Below are 27,458 nucleotides of genomic sequence, written 5' to 3'. Positions count from 1 at the left end.
CATTTAGACAAACAAAAAGAGAGGGCTGGTTGACTATTTTGTGTGGTATGCCTTACACTAAGTGAAAACTATTTAAGAAACAGCAAATAGAATAAATTTTATTTAACAGTTTTAATTAAAACTTTATAAATATATTGAGCACACAAATCACTTTAGATATACAAAACTTCATATTTATCATTTCTAGCACTACTTAAGTACATTCTGCACTTTAATGTTTACCTTTCCGAACAGAAAAAATTGACAAATGTTTTTAGCTTATGCAACTTTGAGATACTGGCAATAAGAAGATAGTAATTACCCCTATAATCATACCATATATTAATTACATGTTCTCACAGACACCATTACTTTGCCAAGTTAAGATTCTGCCTCTACAGTTTTGGTAAACTGATAAATTTATTGCCCTGCTATTTTACTAATTCCAAAAAATATACAAGCTATTGCTTTCCTAAACAATTTCTATAACACTTATATTTACAGAATATCTGACATTTCAAATAACACCTTTAGTTCAGCAAAAATATTCTGCTATCACAGTAAGTGTGAGTATTTACTTTCTTAAAGAAACTTAAAATTGTATGTTATAAAATCGTTAAAATTACTTGCTGATAAGACTGTTAAACATACAGTTTTCTATCTGCTAAACTGTTGAATATGAACTTATGAAAAACCTTCAACTTTTCTCTGGCAGTGGGAAGGAAATTCTATATTAGTGTTTCACTGTTTTCAATGATGCTTTCTCCAATAATAGAAAGAGAAAAGAATGTAAAATGGCTTCTAACTTGTTTCACCAGAAGTCATGGGAGACTAGAAGCTGTAATCCCAGAAATCATTAATGGGGATTTATAGCAGAGAAGTTAAGGATTTTGGGATTCCATTGATCTATAAGAGTGGAGAAGTGATACTGATAAACCAATTTCCTCTAACAGTGGCAATATTAAACAAAGCAAACGAAACTTCAGAAAAAACTTGCTCAATAGCAGCTTGTTTAGGCTTAAAATATATTTGATTTATTATTTTTTCACATTGAAAATTTTTGTAGCAAGACACACACACAATATATTTGCGTCTTCAATTTCAAATAGTTCTGCAATAATTCACTGAATGTGGTTTGTTTTTACTCCTTTATTTGATGCATAAAGTAAGTTGTTTTCTGCAAGTTTTGCTGACCTGCCCACACTTGCAGAGCTTTAACCAATGCAGTTCCTAACCTATTTGTATGGCTCTTAAGTTTTACCAACATCCTATGTCAGAATAGTTTTTAAAATCACTTAAATTTATATAAGGAAGCATATTACTTAGTTATTTTTGATTTAGACAAAACAGAAAATAAGTAAACAAATATGAAACTCTGGTGGGATTTAGAAAAACTTCAGGATTGCAGCTCCTGCATGTGATAGAAAGCTCTCTCTCTTCCATTTTGATTAAGCAAACAAATGTAAAAAGTAGTACTGCACAAGCCTATTAACATATTTTTCATCTGTTATTCATAAACTGAGGAAATAAAAACTTCATGTACGAAGTACTTTAATTTCACAAGAGAAGTTAAAGTTTTTCAGTAGGTTATTAAGCTGGTGGTTATAAAACAAAAACAAATATTAAAGCATTTTATTTTTACATTACACATTTTAAATCAGAAACAAGCATAGTATGTATTGCAATTTTGTTTTCCATAAAAGTAAAATTAAAAATAAGTATACATCACATTAGATTAAGAAGGAAAGATCAATTAGTTGAAAATCAAATATCAGTACAAGTTATTCACAATAATTTCTGCCTGAGAATAGATGCATTATTGAATTTGTTAAACAAGTGCATAAAAACAAAGAAAACAGTTTTTACCTCCTGACACACTTTCACGACTGCACACACATAAATAAAGGTTTAAATTATTTAAAGCTGATAGCAGATCAAAGTGTAGATTTATCATTTGACTACATAAACAAACACTAAATGGATATGGTTCTTATTCTTACATAAATGTCACTTGTGCTTGTGTGCCATATCCATAATGCTATAGTTTAATTTCAATGAACCACTTAAAGACTGTGGTTACTCTCAGTGGGTTATGCCTTCATAAAACAAGTGTTTCTTTAAATATCAAAAACAATTTAAAATTCAAGATTTAGAATGAAAAACTTGTCAAAAAGTTACTTGTATAATAGATTATTTAACTGACACAAAACATGCAAGATTCTTTATATCTAAATGCAAACACCAAACTTAAAAAAATTCTCAAATTCATACATTTTGCATATTCTAAATCATTTGCAAATTATTATATATTAAACTCCATGAAACTATTTAAACTCTCTCTATGCTCTGTACCCAATGGCAACCAATTTAAGAATACTCCTTTAATTATCATTTTGTAGCTATTATAAACTGATTTTTCAGAACTGGTACATTTATCACCGAAATGGATATAATATACATGTTTGAATCAAAATCACATTTTTCGTTTGCAATATATGCAGTAAAGAGCTTACTATATCTGCAATGAACTTTTTCTCTGTGATAAATGTTTATAATGATTTTAGGAGGTGTTTTTACCGATTGTGCTACATTATCTCCTTGTACAAGCAGAGACATCTATGAACAGCTGTTTTCCAGTTTAAAACAACTTCTCCATACTGACTTTTCCAACTATCACAAGGTGGGAATACCTGGTCTTCATACCTCAAGTGTTCTAATTCTTCTAAAGAGTTCCAAATGCCTAAGTAGAAAACATTTATTAAAACAAGTACTATTGTTTAATCATTTCCAATTTCTTAACAATATCATATGTTCTTCAAAAGAGCAAATATAAATAAAAAAAACGTACTTTAAAAAGAAAGTTGTCAAAAACTATGCTAAAAAGGTGTTTTTAATGTCATCAACCTTACAGTATTGTATTAATTATCACTATTAATTATATACCTTCATACCAAGAATAATTGAACTAGATAAATTACTTTAATGAATAAAAACTTACGGAATACTTAGAAGAACATATATTCCATCTTTGTATATGTTTATTGCAGAAGATCACAGTTCCTTTAATATTTTTTTAAGGCATACTGTTTTAAAGAAAATATTTTTCTGTACACAATTAAATATACTCGTGTTGTTTCTCAAGAGTAATTAACACTGAGCAAAGAAGCTTTTAAAAATTTCTGTACCAACTGTTAGCCCTGCTAGAAATGTAGCACCTAAGCACGACATGTCTCGTTGTTTAGGTCGATTCACAGGATGCTCCGTTAAATCAGCTACCAATTGTACCAAAAAGTCATTGTTGGCAACCCCACCATCAATTCTATTAAGGAAAAATAAATGTGTATATAAAATAAAATAGCTTGGTAATATTGATTATCACTAAATGAAATAAAGTTCCATTACAAATCAAGTAAGCCACTCCTCTAAGAGAAATATTTTTAAAATGCACCATAATAATACACAGATTAAGTTAAAAGAATAAATTAAAACTGCCAAGCTCTGAAAAAACTAACACAATATGATACCATACACAACATTTTAAACCAATTATTAAAGTACACACAACTAAACATATTTTGCATAACCAAAACAGATTTAAATTATTTTCAAAACAATCATTATTCTAACTATATTTTTAACTTCAATTGTCCAAGATACCTTAATCTTACATATTCAGCTAGAGAAAAACTCTCTCCAATGTAACAAATTTGTATTTTCAGGTTAATTTATTACACTACATATATTATTTTCTAGATACATTTCCCTCTGTTCTGCAAATGTGCCACCAAGATTTGGTTTTAAAAAAGACTAAATAAGTGTGAGAAAAGAAAATTAAAAAGTAGAATTAAATATATTTGGAATCAAAATTTAATTGGCTTTATCTGTCAGTAAAATAAATATGACTCTTTATTAGATTATTATGAGTCAAAACTTAAATTTTATCTTTAAAAGAACTAATATTAATGAATGTACATTACTCAGTTAACAAAACCTAATTGGTTTATTAACAAAACAAAATCATAAAAATACTGTGTCTGCATATACATAATGAACTTGAACAACGAAATCAATTGGGTTCTTATCCAACCCTCATGGACTGACCTTTGAAATCTTATTAAAATTTGCTGTTTAGGAATATATTGTATACATGTCTACAGACACATGAATAGACATACAATGTAATCATCACCGCTGTAAAGGGGTAAAGATATTTCAATAAAAAAATATATCAGTAGTTTTATTCATGACAAAGTTTAAGACAAATCTGTCGATGTCCCTAATTTTGGACAAGTGACCAGAGATTAAGCAGCTACTCAGCAGCTGCCCCACCATCCATGCTAAGGGATTGACTGAAACTGTTATAGTGGGCCTATGGCTCCATGTATTGGTAACATTTTGTGGTTTTTCTCAAAGATTAAAAAATATCAGATGAATACATTTACATTGTATTAATATTAGAGGCAAGTCTGGTACATCATTTTCAACATGATCATTCATAAAAACTTGTAGCTACTATACTTGAGATGATTTAGTTACAATGGTACTCCACTAATTGATTAATGCATAATACACCAAAACATTGTTTAAAAAACCTTTAAAAAATAATTTAGTCTCATGTAGTCTTTGTACAACAGTTATGAAATTTAAAAACTTATTTACACATTTTACTTTTTTCAAAAATCGTGCAATTTCCCATCTATTGAAATACCAAATTTTGTATAGTAAAAACAGAACAACAAAGATCTATGGAACACAACTTTGAATTAAGTTTGTTTCAACATGTAATAGGAAATAATCAGCACTACTTTGGGTACTAAATTACAATTATCTAGTTTATGTGCATTGGAAAGAAAAAAAATTATTGCAGTTATTTTGTTACATTTAGAATGTCTTATTACTAAGAAAGTGGTCAACAAGTTGTCCTATGGAATTAAAAACATAATAAAATGCATCTTAAGCTAAACTGTACAATTTGTAAAGGGATTGAATCCAAGAAACTGTCATTTGATGTATTAAAACATCCATGACTGTTAAGTCTTTAAAAAAAAACTGTTGTAACTTACCGTAAGTAAGCAAGTTCAAAGTTTACTCCTTCCAAAATTGAATCATACATCTGTTTGATTCTAAATGCTATGGATTCCAACAAAGCCCTAGCCATGTGAGCTCTCGTACTTCTGTTGGTTAATCCAATAAAACAAGAGCTTGCTAGGGAGTCATTTACAGGAGCCTAGAAAATTATTTTATTGTTTTATACAATTAAAAAGAAATATAGAAACTATGACAATTAATAAGTTTTCTGGTCAAAAAATAGTTAAATAACATCTGTAATACAAACATACTATATTATGAACTTACTTCAGCTCTGCTGAATGTTGGTACAAAATAAAGTCCATTTGAACCTTTAAAGAAAAAAAAACAGTGAATGTAACAATAATTTCAAAGATTTTTTGTTAAAATATCTTATTTATAATATGATGCATCTCTAATATTTATATAAAAAAACAAATTCTAAAAATTAAGGTCATGTGAAGTAAAGAATTAATTAATACATCAAAGAATAAAAACTAATTTTGAGATCTACATACATCTAAATCTAATCCCAAGGTTGATTTTACTACCACTGGATAACTCTATAGAAAGAAATTGACTTTTTTTTTTCCCTAAACAAAAATGGCTAGGTTTTATAACTCACTTGGAACTGATTTTGCTAAATCACTGGTTTGAGAAACATCATCATACAAGCCTGAAATATAGAATGTAGCAAACATGTCCTATAATACACATTTAGTCAAAGCGTAACAAAATTAACAAATAATCAGAGAACCATAATTACAATTAATAATTTACAGAATACTTAACAACACACAAAAACAGTTGTAGTTAATACTGTTGATTAGAAAATGTTGAGAAATGTTACAATTTGATGCATCTATTTCATATTGTACTTCCTAAAAAAATCTATCAACTTTAATTATTAGAAAAAGAAAGCAGTAAGAAGATGAACAAAAATGGAGTGCATTTAAATGATTGTACACTGTGGTCATGAGAGATGACTAAACAAGATCTATCACTTAATAGCAGAGATTTAACATGTCAGCTGGATTAAAACACTCAAGTTCTTAGTTGAAACTAGATTTAAAGTTATATTTTCTGTCACACATCTTTCTAAAAAGACTACATTATCATCTACTTTAACAGTTTAAGCTTAGCTACTGTCACGAGTATCTGCAGAATTTATTTCTGGTGGAGGCAAGTCATTCAAGGCTATTGCTTTGAAATTTTATTGAAATGCCCTGGCTGATTATGGTTTATTGATGTTTACATATTTGTTATTTATATTTAGTTTTAAATACATTTTTAAAAAACTATTCAAATAATTATTCTTCTGCAATTCTATGCAGAATCCTATAGATGCGAATGGCTACTACAGCACAAAACTAATTTTATTTCTAATACTTATCCTCCCATTTTAATATATGGATAAATTAAACTGGGTTTTTGGAACATTTACCACAGACTGAAAAAAAGTTGTAATTCAAAGTCATCATAGGACTAAGTCTTAATTTCTAATTAAACAAAGTAAAAGTATTACTTCAGTGGTTTCCCATCTTTAAAATGGGGGGGGGTAAATAAATTGATTAAATAATACAGCATTTATGTACTGAAGAGAAACCAACATCCATTAAAACCAAAACATTTAAGGGAATTTCAGTAGTTTTGAAAAGAAACATTTACTTAAGAGTAGTATTATTGATGCTCCATTGTTTGTAGAAATCGAATTAGTTAAACATAAAAAATTATCCAATTTAATTGAACACTTCAGAGAAAACCCATGCACATGACACTGTCCACAATTCCCTATTGCTGCTTTCATTTTTACACAGTTTAATAAAGTTTATAAAGCTCCACACACACACACACACACACACTACTCTTGTAGCTATATAGATAGCACATTGTAATAGCTGGTTAACTTTGGAAAGCTAAACTGTTTAATTTTAGCTTTCCAAAATTAGGAAAGATTATACAAATATCTGTTTCCATGGCCTGAAAACACTTCATGAATGCCACAGTCTACAGAAAGTTAGAGTAAAAACATGAATTTCTGAGAAAGAATAAAATGTTTAGTTGAACAATAACAAAATAGAACTGAATAGTGTTTGTGTTATTATTTTCAGATGTTGTATGGAAAATACATTTCCTCCCTTTTATTTAAAGAGGGAAATATTTATCAACAATTTCTATTAAAAAGTAAGCTAATGCCATAGATCAAAATAAAATGTAACTTAAATTTCAAAAAGTTTTCTTTTAACACAACTGCTACGAGTGAAAATACTAGGCACTCTATATTTAATGGACAAATACTTATCCGCTTTAGAAACTTGTGAAACCAATATTATTATTATACAGCAAATATGACAAAGATGTAAGCATTTGTTAAAGACATGACTGTTTGTTCAATGATATCAGTTTTAAATTTACTAGAACAAAAGGTTGAAAGACAGTGAAAGTACCAACTAATATACCTATTTTTTGACCCCAGAACATTACTGCACCAGCACCATAAGAACTTCCTTCAGCCAAGTAAGTCACTTCATCCCCTATCTTCCATCCAATGATTGGATACAAATCTAATGACGAATAAAAACAGTTACTACATCTATGGTATGCAGAACTAATAACAATTACACTAAATTACATCAGTATCATTAAGGACAGGCTTAAGCTATATTTCAAGTGAAAATTAAGCTTAGCAACAACATGAACATTACAGGGTATAGCTTTGCTATTCTTCTGTTGAGATATTGCTTTTAACGACCATAAATAAAAAAAGACAGACATAGAAACTAAATACAATAGTTTACAAAAACAAGTAATGAAATATTTAAAAGTGGTTATCCCAACCAGAGATGAAAAGTTGTAATACAGAAGGTCTAATACATTCCTTTATTAAAAGCCTAACCCTTAATCACAAGGTCATACCTTGGCCAATTTATTCAAATAATTTTTCGATGTTAAAAGTGTATTTAATAAATTTGTTTTCACAAATCTAATTTTTCTTCAACACTTGAACAAAGGCCAAACTCAGCAGTACTAAGTTATCAACATTCAGCAAGATATTAAAAGACAACTAACCTAAATTTTAAGAATTATTTTCTAAAATAATGTTGGTAAACTACATCTTCAGTATTATTTTAAATCAAAAATAAACTTTCAAAATGTCAGAGTAATCTTGCCTTTTAATGATGTATGTGGTTTGTGACCTGTGTTGATATTCATGAATGCACTAGTACCAACTGAACACTTGATGTCACCGATTCTAAAACAACACTCGCCAAAAGCTGATGCTTGTTGATCCCCAACCTACATGGAAAAGTGATAACATGTAAAAACTAGTCATTAAATATGACATTAATGTTACAGTATTATAATCTCACTATCAACATTTTAGGGAACAAGAGAAATTAGAGGAACTTTACAAAATCACTTCATGACTGAATACACTATAAAAAATGCAAGTGTTCAATAGCATCCCTCAAAAGATGTTTAAATATTTTCATAACTCATTGAAAAAGCACAATTATTATATTTCATTAGATTCTTCTCATGAAAAGATAAAAATACAAAATTAACTATCACTTATGTCTTTTTAATAACAAAAATAATCAAATAAGTCAGTAAAAGTGTGGTAGTGTACTACATTTTGACACCATTGGGCATTTTGTAGTTATAGTGATCATTTTGAGAAAGTATGTAACAATCCCTTTTAATTTCAAAATATTAACACACCAATATCATAAAAGATTGGTTTATAATATTAGAGACTTGGAAATTCTAAAATATTTTGCTTCCCAATACAAATAAATACAAGATATGGATCAATATAGTCACCAAGATCAAATGAAACAGACTTTCAACAAGTTTTACCTCAGCCACAATATACAAAGTACAAAGACTTCTGTCAGGTAACAAAGATTTTCCATCTGGAAAAATGACAAGTTGCTACTTCCTTGACATCAGTTCAACCATCACATACCTCAAGTAACTGGAGAATGCGAGGTATTCATACTTATTCCATTGAGAAAAATTGTTAGTCTTTTATACCCCACTACAAAGTTCTCCATCAACTTCAATGTACCCTCTATCCAAGGTACTGTATAAAAGCACCTCATTCTGATAATGAGATCACTTTTTCAAGACAAACTGGCTTTTAGTGGGAGGTAGGTTGAGAGTGGCAGTGAAGGTGCATTATTATAAATACACTTTCAGTTTAGGAAAATGTCAATTTCTAAACATACTTACCATCCATTAACACTAACTAAAATACCATACTGAGGTGGTAGTGTCAGTGTATGCATGATTCATTCAGAATGCACCAGTATAGAACAAGTTAAAAATTATAAGATGGGGGAACTGCACTACATCAAGAATAGGTGTGCTCTTCACCTAGAACTTAGTTACTGTACCAAAGGTGAAACAGAATAAGAATAATCATCAGTATGGACCAACCATACACAGGTTAAGTGGACAATGCTTGATGCAATGTAACCAAAATTACCAACTCAGAAGCTAGAACCTAACATAGCTATGGTTTCCTGTTAAAAGAACTTCAAATGTCCAGGAAGTAATGTAAACATGTTCCCACTGCTCCCCACCCCAGAAAAGTCACCAATCCCACCGTCATCAGTTCAAAGCTGAAGATCCTCAAGAATACAGACAGATCATATTATGGGAACCAACAGAACTGAGAAATTCAGGAAAAAGGTTAAGAAAAAAACTACTAGCCGATGCAAAGTAGAGCCAGAAGTGCAAGAAGCCAATGATAATAAATAAGAATGTAAACAAGCCATATCAATTTGGTTTTCCAATATCTTTAGAACTCCATCAAATAATAGTGTACAGAGAGAAGGAGCTTTTCATAACTCCCCGAGGTCAGAAGATGGTAAACACTTTCTAACAAAGTGTCTACCCAAATATCCCAAAAACAAATTGGCAAGTGGAATGTTAATAAAGTTAAGACAAAAGTTGGAGTAAAGATAAATACCTCAGAACAGTCATGTCAGTAAGACAAGCCCTAGAAAACTTACTTGTTTAAAGTGATTATATGTTCCAATCTAGATTCCCTCAGTTCCAAACAAGGAACTATCCATTGAGAATCTAAATAGGCCTTCTCCCAGCAGTGATAAGCCAATACATGTTGATCCAATAATACACAGGGGACAAGGCATAGCTATCCTATCACACAATTGAGCAGCAAACCTTCCAGCATAAACAGCAATATCAGAAGAAGGAAGATAGCCCAAGTAGTCCCTAGTCTATCTTTCTGTTAACAAGGAAGAAATAGGGTCAAATGCAATAAGAGAGACAAACCTGAGTAACCAACTGTTAAGGTAGGCCTAGTAAAAGAAGGAGCCAGAGGAAAAAAAAAAAGTAAATTCTCAAGTCATTTGCTTCAGAATCCCTCAGATAGACACCCATGGTTCTCATACAAGTTTCCATCCTGCAACAGACCATATCATGAACAATTCCAACTGAAGACAATTCCTCCCATGATTACTGACAAACACCAGTGAGCAAAAGTATGGTTGACCCCTGTAGTACAAACATTAACTTTAGAATTCATACTTGTCTGTCAGGTTTGTTTTTGTTATGTAATTTATAAATATAAAATGAAAAACCATAGAAATGCCAATCACATTCATAATAAACAACACTCTTGTTGATAGAAATTCAGGCTGAAGTCTGAAAAACCAATTATGTTATGTTATTGAAATGAGATTCCATATACAGTACCTAAACAGAGGGCAAGTAGAAGTTAGTGAAGAAATTTGCAATGAGGTATGAGACTGGAACAACCATTCTCAATGCTTAGACAGGCATAGAGTGGAAACCCTGGAGACTGAGAAATAGCTATAAATGTCAGTAGATGGTATGTTTTGGAATAATTTTAATACAAAACAAACTCATCCTAAATACAAAAACTGCAAAAAAAACTAAATTATAAGAAAACTAACTATTTAATATACCCAACACCTCTAACCATAAGGAAGAAAAACAAAAAACTTCATGGTTTTAATGCCAAAAATGCAAGAAAAGTCAAAGTAACTTAAGTCTAAACAGTGAGGTACAAATAAGCCTGAGTGAAAATTAATTTCAAAAATTGCAACATTTTAATCATGCAAAATGATTTATAATTACTCAAAACACAATTGTGGAAGTGATGGAAGAAAAATCCACCAAGGGAAGCATTTTTCAGTCTTAACTAGGGTGATGAAATTCCTAAAGTTGCCTTTACATCATACCCCACAACCCAAAAATGTGGGTCAAGAACATGTACTTATAATAAAATTGAGAATGTAGCATTTTGATAGTAGAATTCTTTAAATACATAACTGATTAATATTTTTTGCAACCAAATGAAAGATATGATTACACTATGTAACAAATTTTGTTCCTGGATATCATGGGTTATTTCTTAATTATTTATGTTGTAAAAGTACAGAAAATGGCCATTATTCCCTTAAACTCTTTGCTTTTGCGACCTGGATAATGAAATTCAGAAATTAACCTATTTTCTATGTAAACACGGGCAAATGTGAACATTTTCATTTACATAAGGTCTGAATGAAACAACATGAATTAAGATTTACATGTATTTAAAATTGTACAAAAATGTTTAGAAGTGAGTCGTTTCTCGAGATTTGCGACTGTAATGTACATCACTTTTACGTATCAGCCCCCAATTGGGAAATAACACTTTCTGCAGAGGAACAAGAAAAAGTACAAGTTTTGTTGCATAATGTTATAGATTACATACTTACTATTGCAGTGATAGGAATGCTGTTGCCAAACCACGTGGGAGACGATTCACCAAACCAGCAACTAGGACAACAATACCAAATCAATGACCATTTTAAACATTATAAACTAGAATGAAAGTATTTATATATGTTATATATTACCTTTGATAAGACAGTTTAATGACTAATTGTATACAACAAAGTTAGGAGAGGTGAAACTGAAACTTAACACAAACACACTTATGAATATTTAGCCATATCTACAGATTTATTTATCCAATCACATTATTTGTCCATCCACAGTGATACAAGGCATTTCTATCATCTTACTTAGATTTCATACACTCCAAAGTGCAATGTATGTCTATTTTAACACCACTGTTCACTAGTGCTTCTTTAAACATTATCTTCTCCCTTTAGCACAGGGGTTGTGTGTGCGTGTACTATATAACACTTCAGAATAAAAACTCTTATCAAATACAGTTTAAAAAAAAAAAAATGAATATCAAACTATCTACAGTTAATAATGACAATCCTTAAAGCAAATAAATATTACAGAGAATACCAAATTTGAACTATACATCTAAAATCAACTTGTTTTTCATAATTGACTGAATATTTGAAATTCCTTTCATATGTACCTTCTTTTTCTAACAAATAGGAAATATTAAACAAAATTTCAAAATAAAAACTATTTCCAAATTATGGCATATTGAGAAAGCATTTTGTTATTGTTTTTTTTTTTTATATACCAAGTTCTATTTTAAGTAAGATGTTAAGCTTGATGATAGCTGACAAAAACTATTCTATTTTGTAAAAACATTAGAAATTGAATGTAATAAAAATACCAACTATACTGGTCTGTCATCTTTTACAGATGAGGCAACTGATAATTCCATTAGACCTCAAAAAAAAAAAATCCTTTTTTTTCTATCACAATAAATCTTTTTTTGTTTTTATAAAGAGATGCAAAAATTGACTGTATAAAGTACAATAAAAAATTTGTTTTTACAAAATCAAATGGGGCATAGTACTGCAGCATTCAAATCACTCCCCTTCTGAACATGAATATTTTATGCTGAATCAAACATGCACATTAAAACTTTCCTAGAAAAGCATTTTTATTCAAATATCCATTGCCCTTATCCATAGTAGCTGTGCAATGCTTTCTGGTTATGCTCACATAATTGTTTAACAAATGCCAGTAACTCAATTAATAAATGAGTGATTCCCTTAATTTATGTCAAATATCTTATAAAGATATACATGTAATTCTGATCTGAAATTTCTAAAGTAATTCAGTATAAAAACATGACAACTGAAGATATGTAAAGCATGAATAGACAATATTATTTAAATCATTAATTTCCAAGTCAGACTCACCTTGTGTCTTTCACAACTGGAAGTAAGGAAGGAGGAATTTTCAACATCTTAAAAACCCAGTTTGCCCAGCACATCTTGAAAGACAGACAATATAGCAATTTAAAACAAGTTAATTATATTTAATCATGTAAAAACTAATTGCAGCAAGAGTAAAGAATAGTTACTTGTCTACTAGTATTATAACAAGATAGAAAACTAAGGGTTAGAATTAAACCTAAACATATTTTCCTTGGCAGATTAAGAAACTAGAATACAATCTGAATTAGAAAGGTCAAAATGCAAGATTACAAAATATTTGTCTTCATGATAACTTGTTTACTTCCTAACCAATAATCAGGACCACTAAACCTGACATGTAATTTGTCAAAACAAACTATTTTAGAGATAAAAAAAGAAGTTCAAAATCAAAGACTTTGAAAACACTAAACTTCATGAACAAAGTGTATTGAATATATTATGAAACTAGAATACAATTAAAATAAAATTGGATTAGGTTTCAAATTAGAAGCTTTATATTTCTCTTTTTAAAACTAAATGATAACAGGGTTCAAATCAATACAATACTGCAATTAAAATTACAAGTTCAAATTAAGTACACATTGATGAATGCAATTTGACCCTATACCTATTATAGACAGTTAAACTTCAAAATTTAGTATCAAAATCATTTACTGTACATACATTTAATTTGATTAGTATTTTTGTTATGGAATAAAATCAATGTCAACTACAACATCATTTATCAATTTTAATTTCAACCAGAGTGAAAACTATTTAAAATTTTTCTCCATTAATAATGATTTACAGTTGCAATATTAACAGTCTTAAATTAAAATATGGAAAAAACTTGCATCTGCTGAAGTAGAAGTTTACTAAAAATTAGATTATACAAAAAGCTAACGAGATGAAAGAATTAAAAACATATTTTAAGCTGTATTACTAATGATTAACACAATACTTTAATTTTTGAGTTAGGTTTAAGAGCTGATACAAGAGATGCACAAATATTATAATAAGCAGTTATAGCTATTATCTAGTTGATTGTATTAATTAAGTCAATCAAATATTTTAGGAAGTTACAAAACCTAAATATACTCCAATGATACTTCTGGAAACAAGCAATTTTAATGTCATAATTGAAACAAAATTATGAAGCAATAAAAGTAAATACAATCAAGTGTACTAGTAATACTTAAACCTTTTTAAACATTACCATTTGAAACAAGTAAATATCCTACAAAAAATTAATTTAAAATAAATTAACTCAGTCAAAAGCCTGATATTAAAAAATCTCAGGTATGATTTATAAATTAAAGCCTAAGCTCTATACACATTACCAGAGTATCTTAAAAAGTTTCCAAACATGAGGAAAAAGTGTTATTGGAAGCAATGAGACAATTTAAGCCTCATACCATATGGAGGAATGTGTAGGAATAGTTCATCTTTGCATGAAGTTCACTATGAATTCAGCTATCCAACCAATACCCAAAATCATAGGCATACAGTGGATCTTTCTGATGAAGGGGATGCTACAAAATATTTGCTCAAATGAGCTCATAAGAGTAAGATACTTATCTTAGTTTTTTCTGAATTAAAGCAAATATTACCAAAATTAAAACTGAAAGCTTTGACCCAAATGGCCATATATAATTATGGCAATGCTATGTGTTTACTAAAGTAAGCTGCTAAACAAATTTATGATTTAATAAAACTTCAATTAATATCTGTATTGGTACACCGAGTTTAGAAGGGCCAGTTAATATTCAGAGCAAATCCACATTAATCCATTATGTCCACCTCGGGGACAAAACCCTTTTAAGTTCATAAATCCATTACTCTCCCATGGTGGAGAATAGTTTACTAAGAACTAGTGTTTCTGTTAAGACAATCAGCAAGTTAGTGAGGTTTTTAAAGTTAATGAAATTTATGTTAAATTTTATCAGTATATTAGGGCTATAGTAGTTTAAAAGTTTAAGTCTGAAAGCTTGTTTATGAACTTAGGCCTAAAACTTGCACTAAAATGTAGCTTGTATCAAACATTACTAAAGAAAATCAATTCATAATCATTACATGGACTGGAATTTGTTTTTTAGAATCAAATAATTTAAATTATTTCACTCAATAGAATACTTTATAACAGTATGAAATACAGTTCCATACATTTTAAAACTTTTTTCAAAAGTATATTGTTCATGTTCAACTAGAAAAGCATAACAATAATTGAAATAAGTGGTATAAATGAAGTACAAAACAAATTTCAAAATGATTGTTATATAAAACAGGTTTTACATAATCCAACATTTATTAAGTCTCACAATCTCACATATTGAGACTTATAAAATTATGTTACATAATAATGAGTTAGATATTTAACTGTCTCCAGCAATTACATGAACAAATTCTCAAAGAACTATTAAAGATTTATATAACACATGATACTGGTTACATGTTCTTTAATATATTTATTACCTGAAATGGGTCATACATTCCAGTAATTGAAGCACATGAGCTGTCAGTGGCATGAACTTTGCCTCCTGTCAGTTTCCATAACAACCAAGTGTCCAATGTTCCAAACATAGCTTGTCCCTCCATTGCTCTTTCTTTAAACTTTGTAGCATGAAGTTCACAAAGAATTAATCTCATTCTTAAATACCATGTTTAAGTTTACTAATATATAGTGTATGAAACTAATTATATATTGTAATAACCTTTTCTAACACAAAATCTTGTCAAATGAGAAAAAAATTATGAAATATGTAAAAGTTAAATGTCTTATCTTAGGACAATAAAGAATTAAACCATTATTTTATTAAACAGAAATAAGAACATACACAAAGAAAACATACCGATTAATTACTTTAGCAAATTAGAACTGTTTAAAATACATACTTAAAATCATATGATAACTGCTCAGTTTCTCTTTAAAAAAAAAATGTGCAAAACAACAAAAAGAAACAAAATCAAGCACTCTTGTTACTTAGAAATTAGATGATTTATTTTTAAATGCTAATAAACAAACAAATATTATCCATTAGGTCTAAAACCAAATAAGGTGCAATTATAATATAACTCTGCAATACATTTTAATACAAATAAGATGAGTAACATACCTTTGACACATGCTGTAATACCCAAAGCAATCTCATAACAACCTGGTTATTAAAAAAAAAAAAAATTTTGTATTATCATACTAAACATGCTTGTTTTATGCAACTTTTAAAAGTTCAAATAAATTACTAACAAAGTAATAATTGGACATTTGTCCACTTTTCTGAGTAGAGTGGAATGATCAGTATATTTATGTTAGGGTTAAAATAGAAATGGCTGTCAAATTAAGATAATGAATTCTTTAGGAAAGATCTTTCATTATTAAAATTGTTTCCATAGTTTCCAAAACCAGTGAAAAATTGTAAAGCTCAGAATCTTCATCAATTTGATAAACTAAGTGATTTATTCAGACATCATTGATGATGATGCCTTATGAACATCTGGTGTTTGTGTGAAAAAAAAAAAAAAATTTTATCTATTAACAGTGGCATTACATCTATATCAGATAGATCCTTTATTCTCTTCTTCCCTATCACTGCTAAAAGGCAAAGGGTCACACATTTTATATGTTCAGACTTAATTTATCTGCTTCATTTGTACAGGAATACTGAGAAGAAACAATATTTTCCCAGTTTTTGAACCAAAGGTTTATCTCCTTTGAAAATACAATCATTTTATTCTTTCAAAGCAAAAATCATGCCATTCGTTTTTCTTAATTATTTTATGTAGGGTTATTTATGATAAATTTCATTTCTGAACCCCAATAAACCTCTTTGTAATACAAAATAGTTCCTTGTTTGACAATACGTAACTATGCTATTAGTTATTGTCTTCAGTGATACAAGTAGCCCCTACCAGCAAGTAATTCATAATCATAGAAATATTCACTTAAGAATTCAACTTTTCACTTTGCTAACATATCCAATTAGAGTGCAATGTGTTATCTGCTGAACTAAATGAATGAAATATTACCATGCATAGTTTCTTATATAAATCATTCTTCATAAAGCATGCTCAACTAAATGCTCAAAACTGTAGGCTACCATTTCTCAAACGTTTAATAACAGCAGTCCTTTTTTGTGCAAGTGCTGTCAACCATTATATCTTTTCACAAACGTTTTTGATTTTTCAGCTAGATGTTTAACACCTATGACAGCAAAGCAAGAGAAATGAGATGCTACATCCCTCCTGTTACAAAAAAACTTAATAGCATTTTTAAATTGAAATTAAAGAAGTGAATTATTTATTACCACAATTAAATTTTATTTCAGTACTCAAAGCAGTAGTTGAAGTAATTAGATTCAATAAAAACATATTCTGATAAGCTTTAACATAATGTGTATTTAATGAAATGAATCATTCACAATTATTTCTTAAGAGTTAAAATACCAAAGTAATGCAAATTAAGTATCACAGTTCAAGAAAGTTTTATGTTACATATGAAACTGAAAGCTACCTAATTAGATATTAAACTTACAGACTGAATAAAATTCAGTCTTAAATTTATCCTGTGGGAGTAATTATGCAAGAATATTTATATTTTCATTGATTGGAAAATTATATATACAAATACAAATTTACAGCCTAATCAGAAATGAGAAAGATCAAACATTTACAAATAAAAGGAATTACATTACGTATACAAACCTGGGAATATTTTTAATATAAATCTAATTATTGAATATCAAAAACTTTTACTTTCCACAATTGGTTTTATCCTTTACTCAGATTGAAAATCTCCAGCTGTCTACAGGAAATCAACTAGACATTAGTAAACACAATTGCTAACTCATAATTAGACTTAGGCGAGTACACAATACTATTCATGACAAAGGTATAATAAAATGTAATAATTCAAACAATTTTATGAATGGAACAAGTAGTTATGTTATATTTCAAAACTAAAAAGAAATGTATTATCATACAAATTGTGACTGATGACCAGACTAGCAGGATGCCATGGTGAAACAGTCTTGCAGTTGGTAGTTTCTATCAATATAAGAAAAGTTTAACAGGTGCTAATACTACAATTACAGGTATACCTTAATTACAGTATTCTCATGTATATAAAATATTGTTAAATCACTTATTACTAACATTTGCAAAACTATTAAAATAGATCTTACCATTTCTGATCGAAAATGCAATGCACTTGCTGCCAAGAAACGTTTTCTTCTGGTGATAAAGTGCAAAAACTTAGCTCCTCCTCTTAAAAACTATGTACAGAAAAAAGCAAGTACATGACTAACAATAATACAGATATAATATTATAATTAAAACATACAATAATTGCTTAGACATTTCTTGATTATCTTTATAAATTAAAAGTACACTTGTGATTTGCAATCCATGAAAATAAAAAAATCTTTAAAATATATATTTTAGAACTTTAGAAAAAGCTATTAAGTATATTTGATAAGAAAAATTATTAAAACCAATTTGAAAAAACTGATTAGCCCCATTATATCAATGGTTTCTTTGAAATTTTTGTCACAAATATTTCTAAAATACTAATGTAACATAAAACTAATAATAAGTTATTTTATAGTACCTAATATTCTAATCAACAAATTAGAATTCACATATACCTAACAAGTTCTTTTCCTTGCACATGAAGCACTCAAGACTTAGTTTTATGCTCAATGTCAATTTCTAAATTATGCATAACAGCACCATTACTGACAGATTCTTCACATGCAACTATCATTTATGAAGATTTTCAGTAACCTTAAATAATTTCATTTCTAGTTTCAAAATACACATTTCTTCAGTGAAAGTTTTTTTTTTTTTTTTTTTTTTTTTTTTTACATCTTACGTTTATCTTTTTCTTATTTTAACTTGGGAGACCTGTCACCTTACCACAATTGAAGGATGATATAGATATGGGACATTGTGAGCTTGAGCACCCAGATCTTGCACTCCTAATGTATAATTTTCTTAGGCAAGACCAGCAAATTGGAGGTTAAGACATAGATAGTGTATCCCCACTGCAGTGTAAGTCCTACTTTCTCAGTCCCCTCCAAAACATAGGATACATTTTATAATCCCACATTTTAGCTTATACCCTAGTATCTTTTTAAAAATATGCAGTGGATTGTTTAATGTTAATGCATTTTGTTTATGGCTTAAACATTTATGGTTATAATAGTATCTTAAATGCAAGCTTGATCAAGTGTTCAGTTATTTAGCTATCCTATAGTTTATATTACCTTCATCTTCAAAGAGCTGTTCCACACTTTACACAAACCTTGTGATCTAATATCCTTCCATGTGATAAAATTGTGAAATGGCTCTCCTGTCTCTCTAAAATTGATAAGACAGCATTTTCAGTAGTCATTAATCATGACTTTCTGGCAATCTTGTAATAAATCAGAGGAGATAATATTTATTCTAATTCTTGGTATACTATGATTCTTGAAAGTTGCCAACAGAATATTAAAATTTTAGATATTAACTACTTTAGTGCCATTTTGTTTCTGAAAAAGCTACAAAAAAAGCATGTAAATTTTTGAAATTTAAACACCAGGTTGACAAAATTACATAAATATTCTAGATACTTAAAACTAACACACTTGTGTATATACTATATAATCAAAGGTCATACTACTAATTTACAAAGTATACTAATTTTTCTGTTAGTTGTATTCCCAATGTATAGTTACTGCCTGAATTGTAGAATTCATAGAAATTCCAGAACTCCTTACAGATCAAATTTGTTTTGTCAATTAATATTTCATCCAGACATTTTCAAACTAGGAGGATGGTAATAGCATTGTTCTTGAATAACGAAAATACATTAAGGGGAACAGACAATTTAAACTGGCTAAAATATTAGTTAAAATTTACATTACAAAAAGTGGTTTGAGTTTAAACTCAAACCCTTTATCAAGTCTTGAGAGCTAGTGTACAACTGATAAAATATTTAACCTTCAGTTAATTAATAATGGTTGGGTCAACTATATCTGTCATATAGAACCAAATTATACTAACAATATCAACAAAATGTATAGATTATGTTTATCAATAAAAATATTTAAAGAAAACATGCTACTATTTATTCATAAATAACTAAATTTTTTAAGTTGAAGCAAGATACTATTTTGTCATTAAGCTTATGAATAGGTAAGTGCGAGGTGGTCTAGTAATGTCAACAGGGTTTTCTTGCAAATCAAAAGGATAATTTTTATATTATGCTCACAGATGCACACACACACACACACACACACTGCAAGTCAACATGATATACTAAGATAATGTTACCTAGTTCAACTAATAAAATGAAACAAGTTTGTGCAAATTTAGTAGTTATTTTCAATGATAATTAATATTACAGAAACTGTGCCCTTGTGAACTATACATCATTTGTTGTTGTTTTTTTTAAATCTCAACTGTTAATACATTCTATACCCTTTGGTTACTTATAATCCCATCATACACCTGTTGTTGACAAATTACGAATAAAAAAGTTAATGTAGAGGGTGGTATAATACACAATTTTCTGAAATGCACCTTAAAGCTAGTCCTCAGATTTCACCATTTGTATCATGTTTTTTTCTCAAATGTATCTTCTAAATTTTTTGTGCAAAGGTTTTTTTTTCAAAAAAAGGCATAAAATAAGCAATGTTTTGAGTTTTAACAGATGCACCGATTTTATATCAAACTAGAGATTTAGTTGCTAAATCAATAAAGTAAAAGCAACCATGGAAATCTGCCATCAACACTGCCATTTTTTTTTTTTATTTATTTTTTTACCTGTCCCAATTTGTAAATGTTCCTCTCTGTGTGCTTATCCCAATACAAGCAATCTCATTAGGTTTTACTCCAGCACCTAATAAAAGAAAACCACTTTTTTTATGAAAAAGATTAATCACTTCATTGTCAGAAATAGCAGTTTTGTCATTCATAAAAATTATTAGATAGTAAAAGTATGCAAGAATATAAAATAGATTCTAAGAAAAAAGTTTATGAAAGTTGCTTTTTGCATATAAATTTCAGATAAATACCACACAAAAACGAATTGATGTTGTAGCTAAATGAAGAATACAAATAAAATTGTCTTAATCAAAATCTATTCTAAATAATCAGAAACAAATAAACATTGTTTTATAAAACATGTTAATGTACTACATAAGTTTGAGTAATGCTTTATTAAAAATTTATAGTGTACTTATCATTAAATAAGAAATACAATTAACTTTACCAATATGTTTATAATTGAAAGTTTTGCTTATGGTAATTAAAATTTCATTCCTATTTTGCATATACAATTCAGTACAAGCATGCTCTAAAATGAGAAATTGGATATATTAAAAAAAAAAAAAAGCACTTGTGTTACAAGATACTTTCAACATACTTTGTATTCCATCATTCATAACTTCAATAAAAGTTTTCCACAAAACACTTGGCTCAAGTTCAACCCATCCATGATGTGGTAATTTAAGTCTCATCTGCAGGCAAAAGAAAAGTGAGTTTTTTTTTTTTGTTTATCTTTCCCTTTTTTTTTTTATGAACATAAAATGTCAAATAAATTACCACTGACTATTAATCATATTGGATATTTCTCTTAATAGAATGCTTTTGAATCACAATTTTAATGTTTCTAAAAATTAACCTGTCAAAGTATTTACAACCAACAACTTATGGAAGGGAACTGCTTGGTTTGTCTGCCAATATAGTGACTGCCAACTTACTTTTACTAAACTACGAATTTAAATCATTAGCTTGTAAAATTCTTTAAGAGCAAAAAACAAAGTTGTAAATCACTACAAACAAATTAAACCATTATGGCATAAAAGAAAAACTTAATTATTCAGGTTTGCTATCTCAACTTGACAATAACAAAAAAAAAAAAAAATATGTACAAGCCAACAGTAAAAGAAAAAAGAAAAACCCAAATGTGTGTGTGTGTGTGTGTGTGTGTGTGTGTGTGTGTGTCAGTATTCACTAAATTTAGACATATTCAAATCACATGTAAAATTTATTACAATAAGAAAAACAAATGGTGTACTTTCTCAATGTAACATTACATATGAGCTATGCACTCAATAACAGTTCATATTTTTAGTAAAACTAACAGTGCTAGAATAATATAACATGCATGTACCATTTCCTTAAAAATTGCATTAACTTTTTACTACAAATATATAATAACCAAAATGTCCAATTGGTAGTTTCTCATTTTAAAATATTACAGGATAACCTAACTGAATGTTAGTTCAAAAATTATGACTATTAAACTAAATAATAAATAAGAATTATATTAACCTCTAAGCCAGGTAGCTTTTGCCATCAAATATGAATTCTAAAGCACGAGTGAAAAAATACAATAATAGATGCATTTTCCTTTTACAACACACAAGTTTTCTTCTTGCATACATATAAATACATGCAAATATATACCTACTATGCCATGTGCTTCCCCTTTGATATTAGCATATTTATCATAGATGTAACAATGAACATTCATCGTGCCAACATCAACAGCAAGAATATACTTTTCAGAGTCCATCACATCACCACTCATCTTTGTACTTTGTTATCAGAGGACAAACATGCCACTTAAAATTAGTGATCTGAAAAACAAAAAAAGAAAATCATTTACAGCAGAATACTAATCAAATCCTTAATAAAATACACAAAACAGATTTTACACACTAACTTCTGTTATAAACTTGCATCAGAACCTGTTAATCATGATCCTACCATATGCTCGAAAGATACTGAAATGCAATTGTGTTTTGCACTACAATATTTATTTTAACATTTCTCAAACATAACAAAAAAGTTTGTGAACAGCAAAAGTAATAAACGTATACAAATAAATTATTCCTAATTTCCACAAAGAATAAAACTAGGAGTCGTTTCCTACTAAGCACTACAAAAATAGTGAATTACGTTTTTACACCATTCCTGCTGCACAAATACGATTTTGATTTGAACAAATCTTATTTATCATTAGGCCATTTGTTTTATAAGACTTCGTTTACAAATGTCATATCTGAATTGACATTAATTTTTCAAGTATAAGGAAAAAAACTTAACACAGATCTCAGCATGATTTTTATTCATCTGAAACTTGCCAACTCAATATCGAGATTTAAAATATAAAAAGTACACTATTAATACAATCCTGATCAAACGTAAATACTGCATTTCTTTTGTAGCTTTTTTCAATAATTTTTGTTTTGTTTCTTTAAATCCAAATAAAATAAGCAATTGAAATCAACGTTTTATGTCTTGTGGGGAAAATCGGCTATAAACTATGTAATACGCATTTTGGCTGCCATGATAATTAGTGTTCAACAGCAATTACCATGTCACATCTGCTTAGCAGTTACTTATCAATTCACATTAAGTATTCCTTCTCCTACTCAACATGAAATTACACAAACCAGTTCAAGTAATTTTTGTTAAAATAATATTATTTTAACTATCACACTTCGTTGTCAATCTGATGGCCAGGGTTTCAGAAGTAATCTTATTTTACAATTTTAGATGATTTACTAGTTCTAGAAAAATAAAGAACAAAACACAGAGACAACAAAATAAAAACTATTTAGTTTTATACGGTTGTCCTTTTTCATCTAACAAGTAAAAATTTAAACCTTCGTTAGATTCACGTCAACCACTTTTTTAGACTAAACTAACAACTCACACTGTTATAGCATAAGAAGAGACACAAAATGCAGATATTAACTATATAACCTAGCAAGCTGTAAAAACAAAATTGGTTATCAAAGTGTTATACCAATAGCACAATCATTTTCAATGAAAATTTGGGTATATTCTGTATAGCATAACACCAGCAAGACATATCACTGAAATCACTTTCTTTTGTACCATTTTTAATTTCATATTTATTGAGGTTCATTACATTAAAGTTTTAAATTTAATACAAATTTCCTATTTCAACAGACATAATACTTTCTTATTATACTCTGTATTGATTATTCTTCCCTATTACCATCCGCATATTGTATAATTCATTGTTAAAATAATGTTCTTATATAAAATAAGTTTTTTACATTGTTATGATAAAATAGCTACTTAAGTATTAATCAAGTTACTAAAAGTCATTATTCCTACATAAGAAATAAGTAGTTTACTTCTTCCGTTTGTACATTTATTGAAACTTTATGACAATATTTAATCCTTCTTTTTTCTTTTATAAACAAAATTATAACTTTTAACTTACACTGCATTCAACGAACACAATATCGCAACACTTGTCAAATCTTTTCTTCTCTCGTATCACAACACTTGTCAAATCTTTTCTTCTCTCATATCACAACCCAGCACTGGGCAGAACATACATGCCAGAAAAACACTTTTGCTATCACATGATCATTCAACCTCCCAGTTGAGATAGTGAAGTATCGTAATATCGCGGTCTATATATTTTCAATAATTTAATACGAATCTTGGCTAGAGGGCGCATGACGATAAACTCAGGAAAGTTTGTGAGAGTAGATATAAAAAATGCTTCATGACGTCACCACAATTACGCACCTTCCGAAGCAACTAGAGACAAGGTTACGTTATAAATAAGACAATAAACGAGAAATGAATAGTGAATGAATGTTACATGTCAAGCAGTCTGGTTAGATCAATGAAATATTTAATATTATGGAAATATCTGGACCAGCATTATTATCGCGTATATTCAATTAGTTCAATCAACAATAAAACTCTGCAAGTAAATTTATTTTTACCTTAATCGTAGTACACTCATATGCATTGTATTCTTTATTAACCTTTTTTTGCAAACTCAGGTCCGCAAAAAAGAAGTTATAACAGCGTACAAGTGAAGATAGCTTACAGAAACGTTAAGGAAGAAATAAACGAATTTATCACTGTTACGTGGACTGGTCTTTGAAGAATTTCTACAATAACGTCAGTGTTACAACGAATGTGTAAGGAGTAGAATCATTTGGGGTTGGGGGAAGAAGAGTAAAATAGATCTTTGGATATACATCATAATATTTGAGTTGAACTTTTACTATGAAGACCACGAACACGAAATCAAAGACTGAGCACCTACTCAAGATGAAGAAAGAAATCGAAAGAGCACCAGGAAAAATGAGACAAGAAATTGAAATAAATGTAGAGAGAACAAAACAAAACGTTGTGGACTCTATTTTCAATGTTTTAATTCGATTATTAGATAGAGGACGACTGGCTTTAAGATCAAATAAGTGTTTGGAGTAGCCCTAAAATGATATAGATCATGTCATAAAAATCGAATAACTTTAAGACGTATTTATAAACAACACTACATTATAAATAAGGGATGAGGAAGCAGTAAATGACTATCGATTGGGTAGTTTCATTCAGTCAGTTTTGACTCAATTAAATATTAACTCTAATTGAAGGTGTGGATATCGCAAAACATTCAATTTACTTTGATATTATATGCTCTCTAGCTAACATCCGAATTACAATATTAAAAAATAGCTGGAGTAACCATCCTCTGGACGGGAAGTTATGTAAATTCATAATTAATGAATGGTTATTTTAAGGGCATAAAAAGCTGCTTCCTTCATATATAATTGTAAAAAAAAAACGCCTCTTAAAACTGCAAAATACAAAATGTGAAACCGCAAATTTTCATACATCTCTGCATGGATCCAACAAACCTTCCTACCAAATTTGGTGAAGATCAATCAATCAATAGGGGGCAAAATACTGGTCAAAAACGAAAATATGTCTATTAAAAACTGAAAATTTGTATGTATCTCCCCAATGGCCTAATTAATCTGTATACCAATTTTTTTGAAGATCCATCCATACCCTCCAAAGTAGTTACATGGACATAAAACATACAGTAATATATTCTGATCAAATTTGTTCAAATCGAGTTCTGTGAAACAGAGTAATCATGAAGTCGAGTTTTATTTTGTTATAAACTAATAGCTTATTTACTATCAGAAGCATCTGAAAACAATCAGAAATTATTAATATTACTCACCTGCATCGTGGTATTTAAATATATTGCTCTACCTCCTACACAGTAGAGGTGTGCCGTTTGTGAACTATTTGTTTGTTTTTTTGGGTTTTTTTAAACGACCAAATCACGGTAAATCACAAGAACGGAGTCAGAATTCTGTGTGAATCGATTCTTTTGATTCATCCCGTTGACAAGCTAGTGACCAACCTAATAATATCAATTCGTGATATAATTAAAAATTACAGAATATAGTACGATAATCATTTTGGAATTTCCAACTGAAATCTACACACAGTATCCACATTACAATAATAATTATTGTTGTAGTTATAGTCATCCTTCATTGTTATTATATCCTATTATTTGCATAGTGTTACTTGTATTTTATGCTATACTTATGAAAAATAAATTTAAAATCCAGTATGTCGTTTTATTTTTCTGGTTGTATCTTTTCTCCATTTTGTTAAGTGAAAGTCATTTTAATAAATTTAGCAGAATTATTCATGGCCTAACGCGTAAGGCGTGCGACTCGTAATCCGAGGGTCGCGGGTTCACGCCCGCGTCGCGCTAAACATGCTCGCCCTCCCAGCCGTGAGGGTGTATAATGTGACGGTCAATCCCACTATTCGTTGGTAAAAGAGAAGCCCAAGAGTTGGCGGTGGGTGGTGATGACTAGCTGCCTTCCCTCTAGTCTTACACTGCTAAATTAGGGACGGCTAGCACAGATAGCCCTCGAGTAGCTTTGTGCGAAATTCCCAAACAAACAAATAAAAAAAGAATTATTTCAAAATTGTATAAACAATGGGAGTCTTGCGCTTTGGCTAAATTTAAATTCTTATGGTAGGAGACCTTTCAATCCAACTGGAAAAACGTTCAGCGCCTAGGACGTGTATGAAAGTGTTTTTTATCAACTGAAACTGGTTTGGTCTGGTTTGTTTTGAATTTCGCGCAAAACCGCACGAAGGCTACCTGCGCTAGCCGTCCCTAATTTAGCAGTGTAAGACTAAAAAGAAGGCAGCTAGTTATCACCACCAACTCTTGGACTACTATTTTACCAACAACAGTGGGAATGACCGTAACATTATAACGCCCCATGGCTGAAAGGTCAAGCATCTTTGATGCGACTGGGATTCGAATCCGCGACTCTCGAAGTACGAGTCGAGTGCCTTATCCACCTGACCATGCAGGGCCTTCCTACCGAGAACTTCAGTGTACATATGCTGATATCTTTTCAGCGAACCAAATGAAGGGATCTTTTGAATCGACTCATAAAATGACCTGGCTCAAATTAATTGAATTGG

At 29.5% G+C, this 27,458-nt stretch overlaps 1 protein-coding gene across 2 annotated transcripts; it reads right to left on the bottom strand.

Annotated features, from left to right (window-relative positions):
* Positions 1 to 77: 77 nt before the first annotated feature.
* Positions 78 to 24,642, bottom strand: LOC143237013 (glycerol kinase 5-like). 2 transcript variants are annotated; one of them, XM_076475805.1, is made up of 17 exons: positions 24,406 to 24,642; positions 22,615 to 22,783; positions 21,565 to 21,658; positions 20,964 to 21,039; positions 19,421 to 19,514; positions 18,338 to 18,427; positions 16,274 to 16,315; positions 15,633 to 15,770; positions 13,164 to 13,237; positions 11,802 to 11,862; positions 8,217 to 8,343; positions 7,506 to 7,610; positions 5,672 to 5,722; positions 5,335 to 5,378; positions 5,043 to 5,206; positions 3,165 to 3,298; positions 78 to 2,719 (listed from the first exon to the last, which is right to left on the bottom strand). In XM_076475805.1, exons 2-17 carry the CDS (start codon positions 22,732 to 22,734, stop codon positions 2,565 to 2,567), a joined length of 1,569 nt encoding a protein of 522 aa, XP_076331920.1. In that variant the 5' UTR covers positions 22,735 to 22,783; positions 24,406 to 24,642; the 3' UTR covers positions 78 to 2,564. The 2 variants fall into 2 exon arrangements, with proteins under 2 accessions (XP_076331920.1, XP_076331921.1); XM_076475806.1 differs by lacking the exon at positions 24,406 to 24,642 and having other exon boundaries at positions 22,611 to 22,750.
* Positions 24,643 to 27,458: the final 2,816 nt, after the last annotated feature.

This window comes from Tachypleus tridentatus, chromosome 13 (assembly GCF_004210375.1).
Source record: "Tachypleus tridentatus isolate NWPU-2018 chromosome 13, ASM421037v1, whole genome shotgun sequence".
Taxonomy (NCBI): domain Eukaryota; kingdom Metazoa; phylum Arthropoda; class Merostomata; order Xiphosura; family Limulidae; genus Tachypleus; species Tachypleus tridentatus.
Note: the sequence above shows the minus strand (reverse complement) of the source record. Positions and strands in the feature narration are given on the sequence as shown.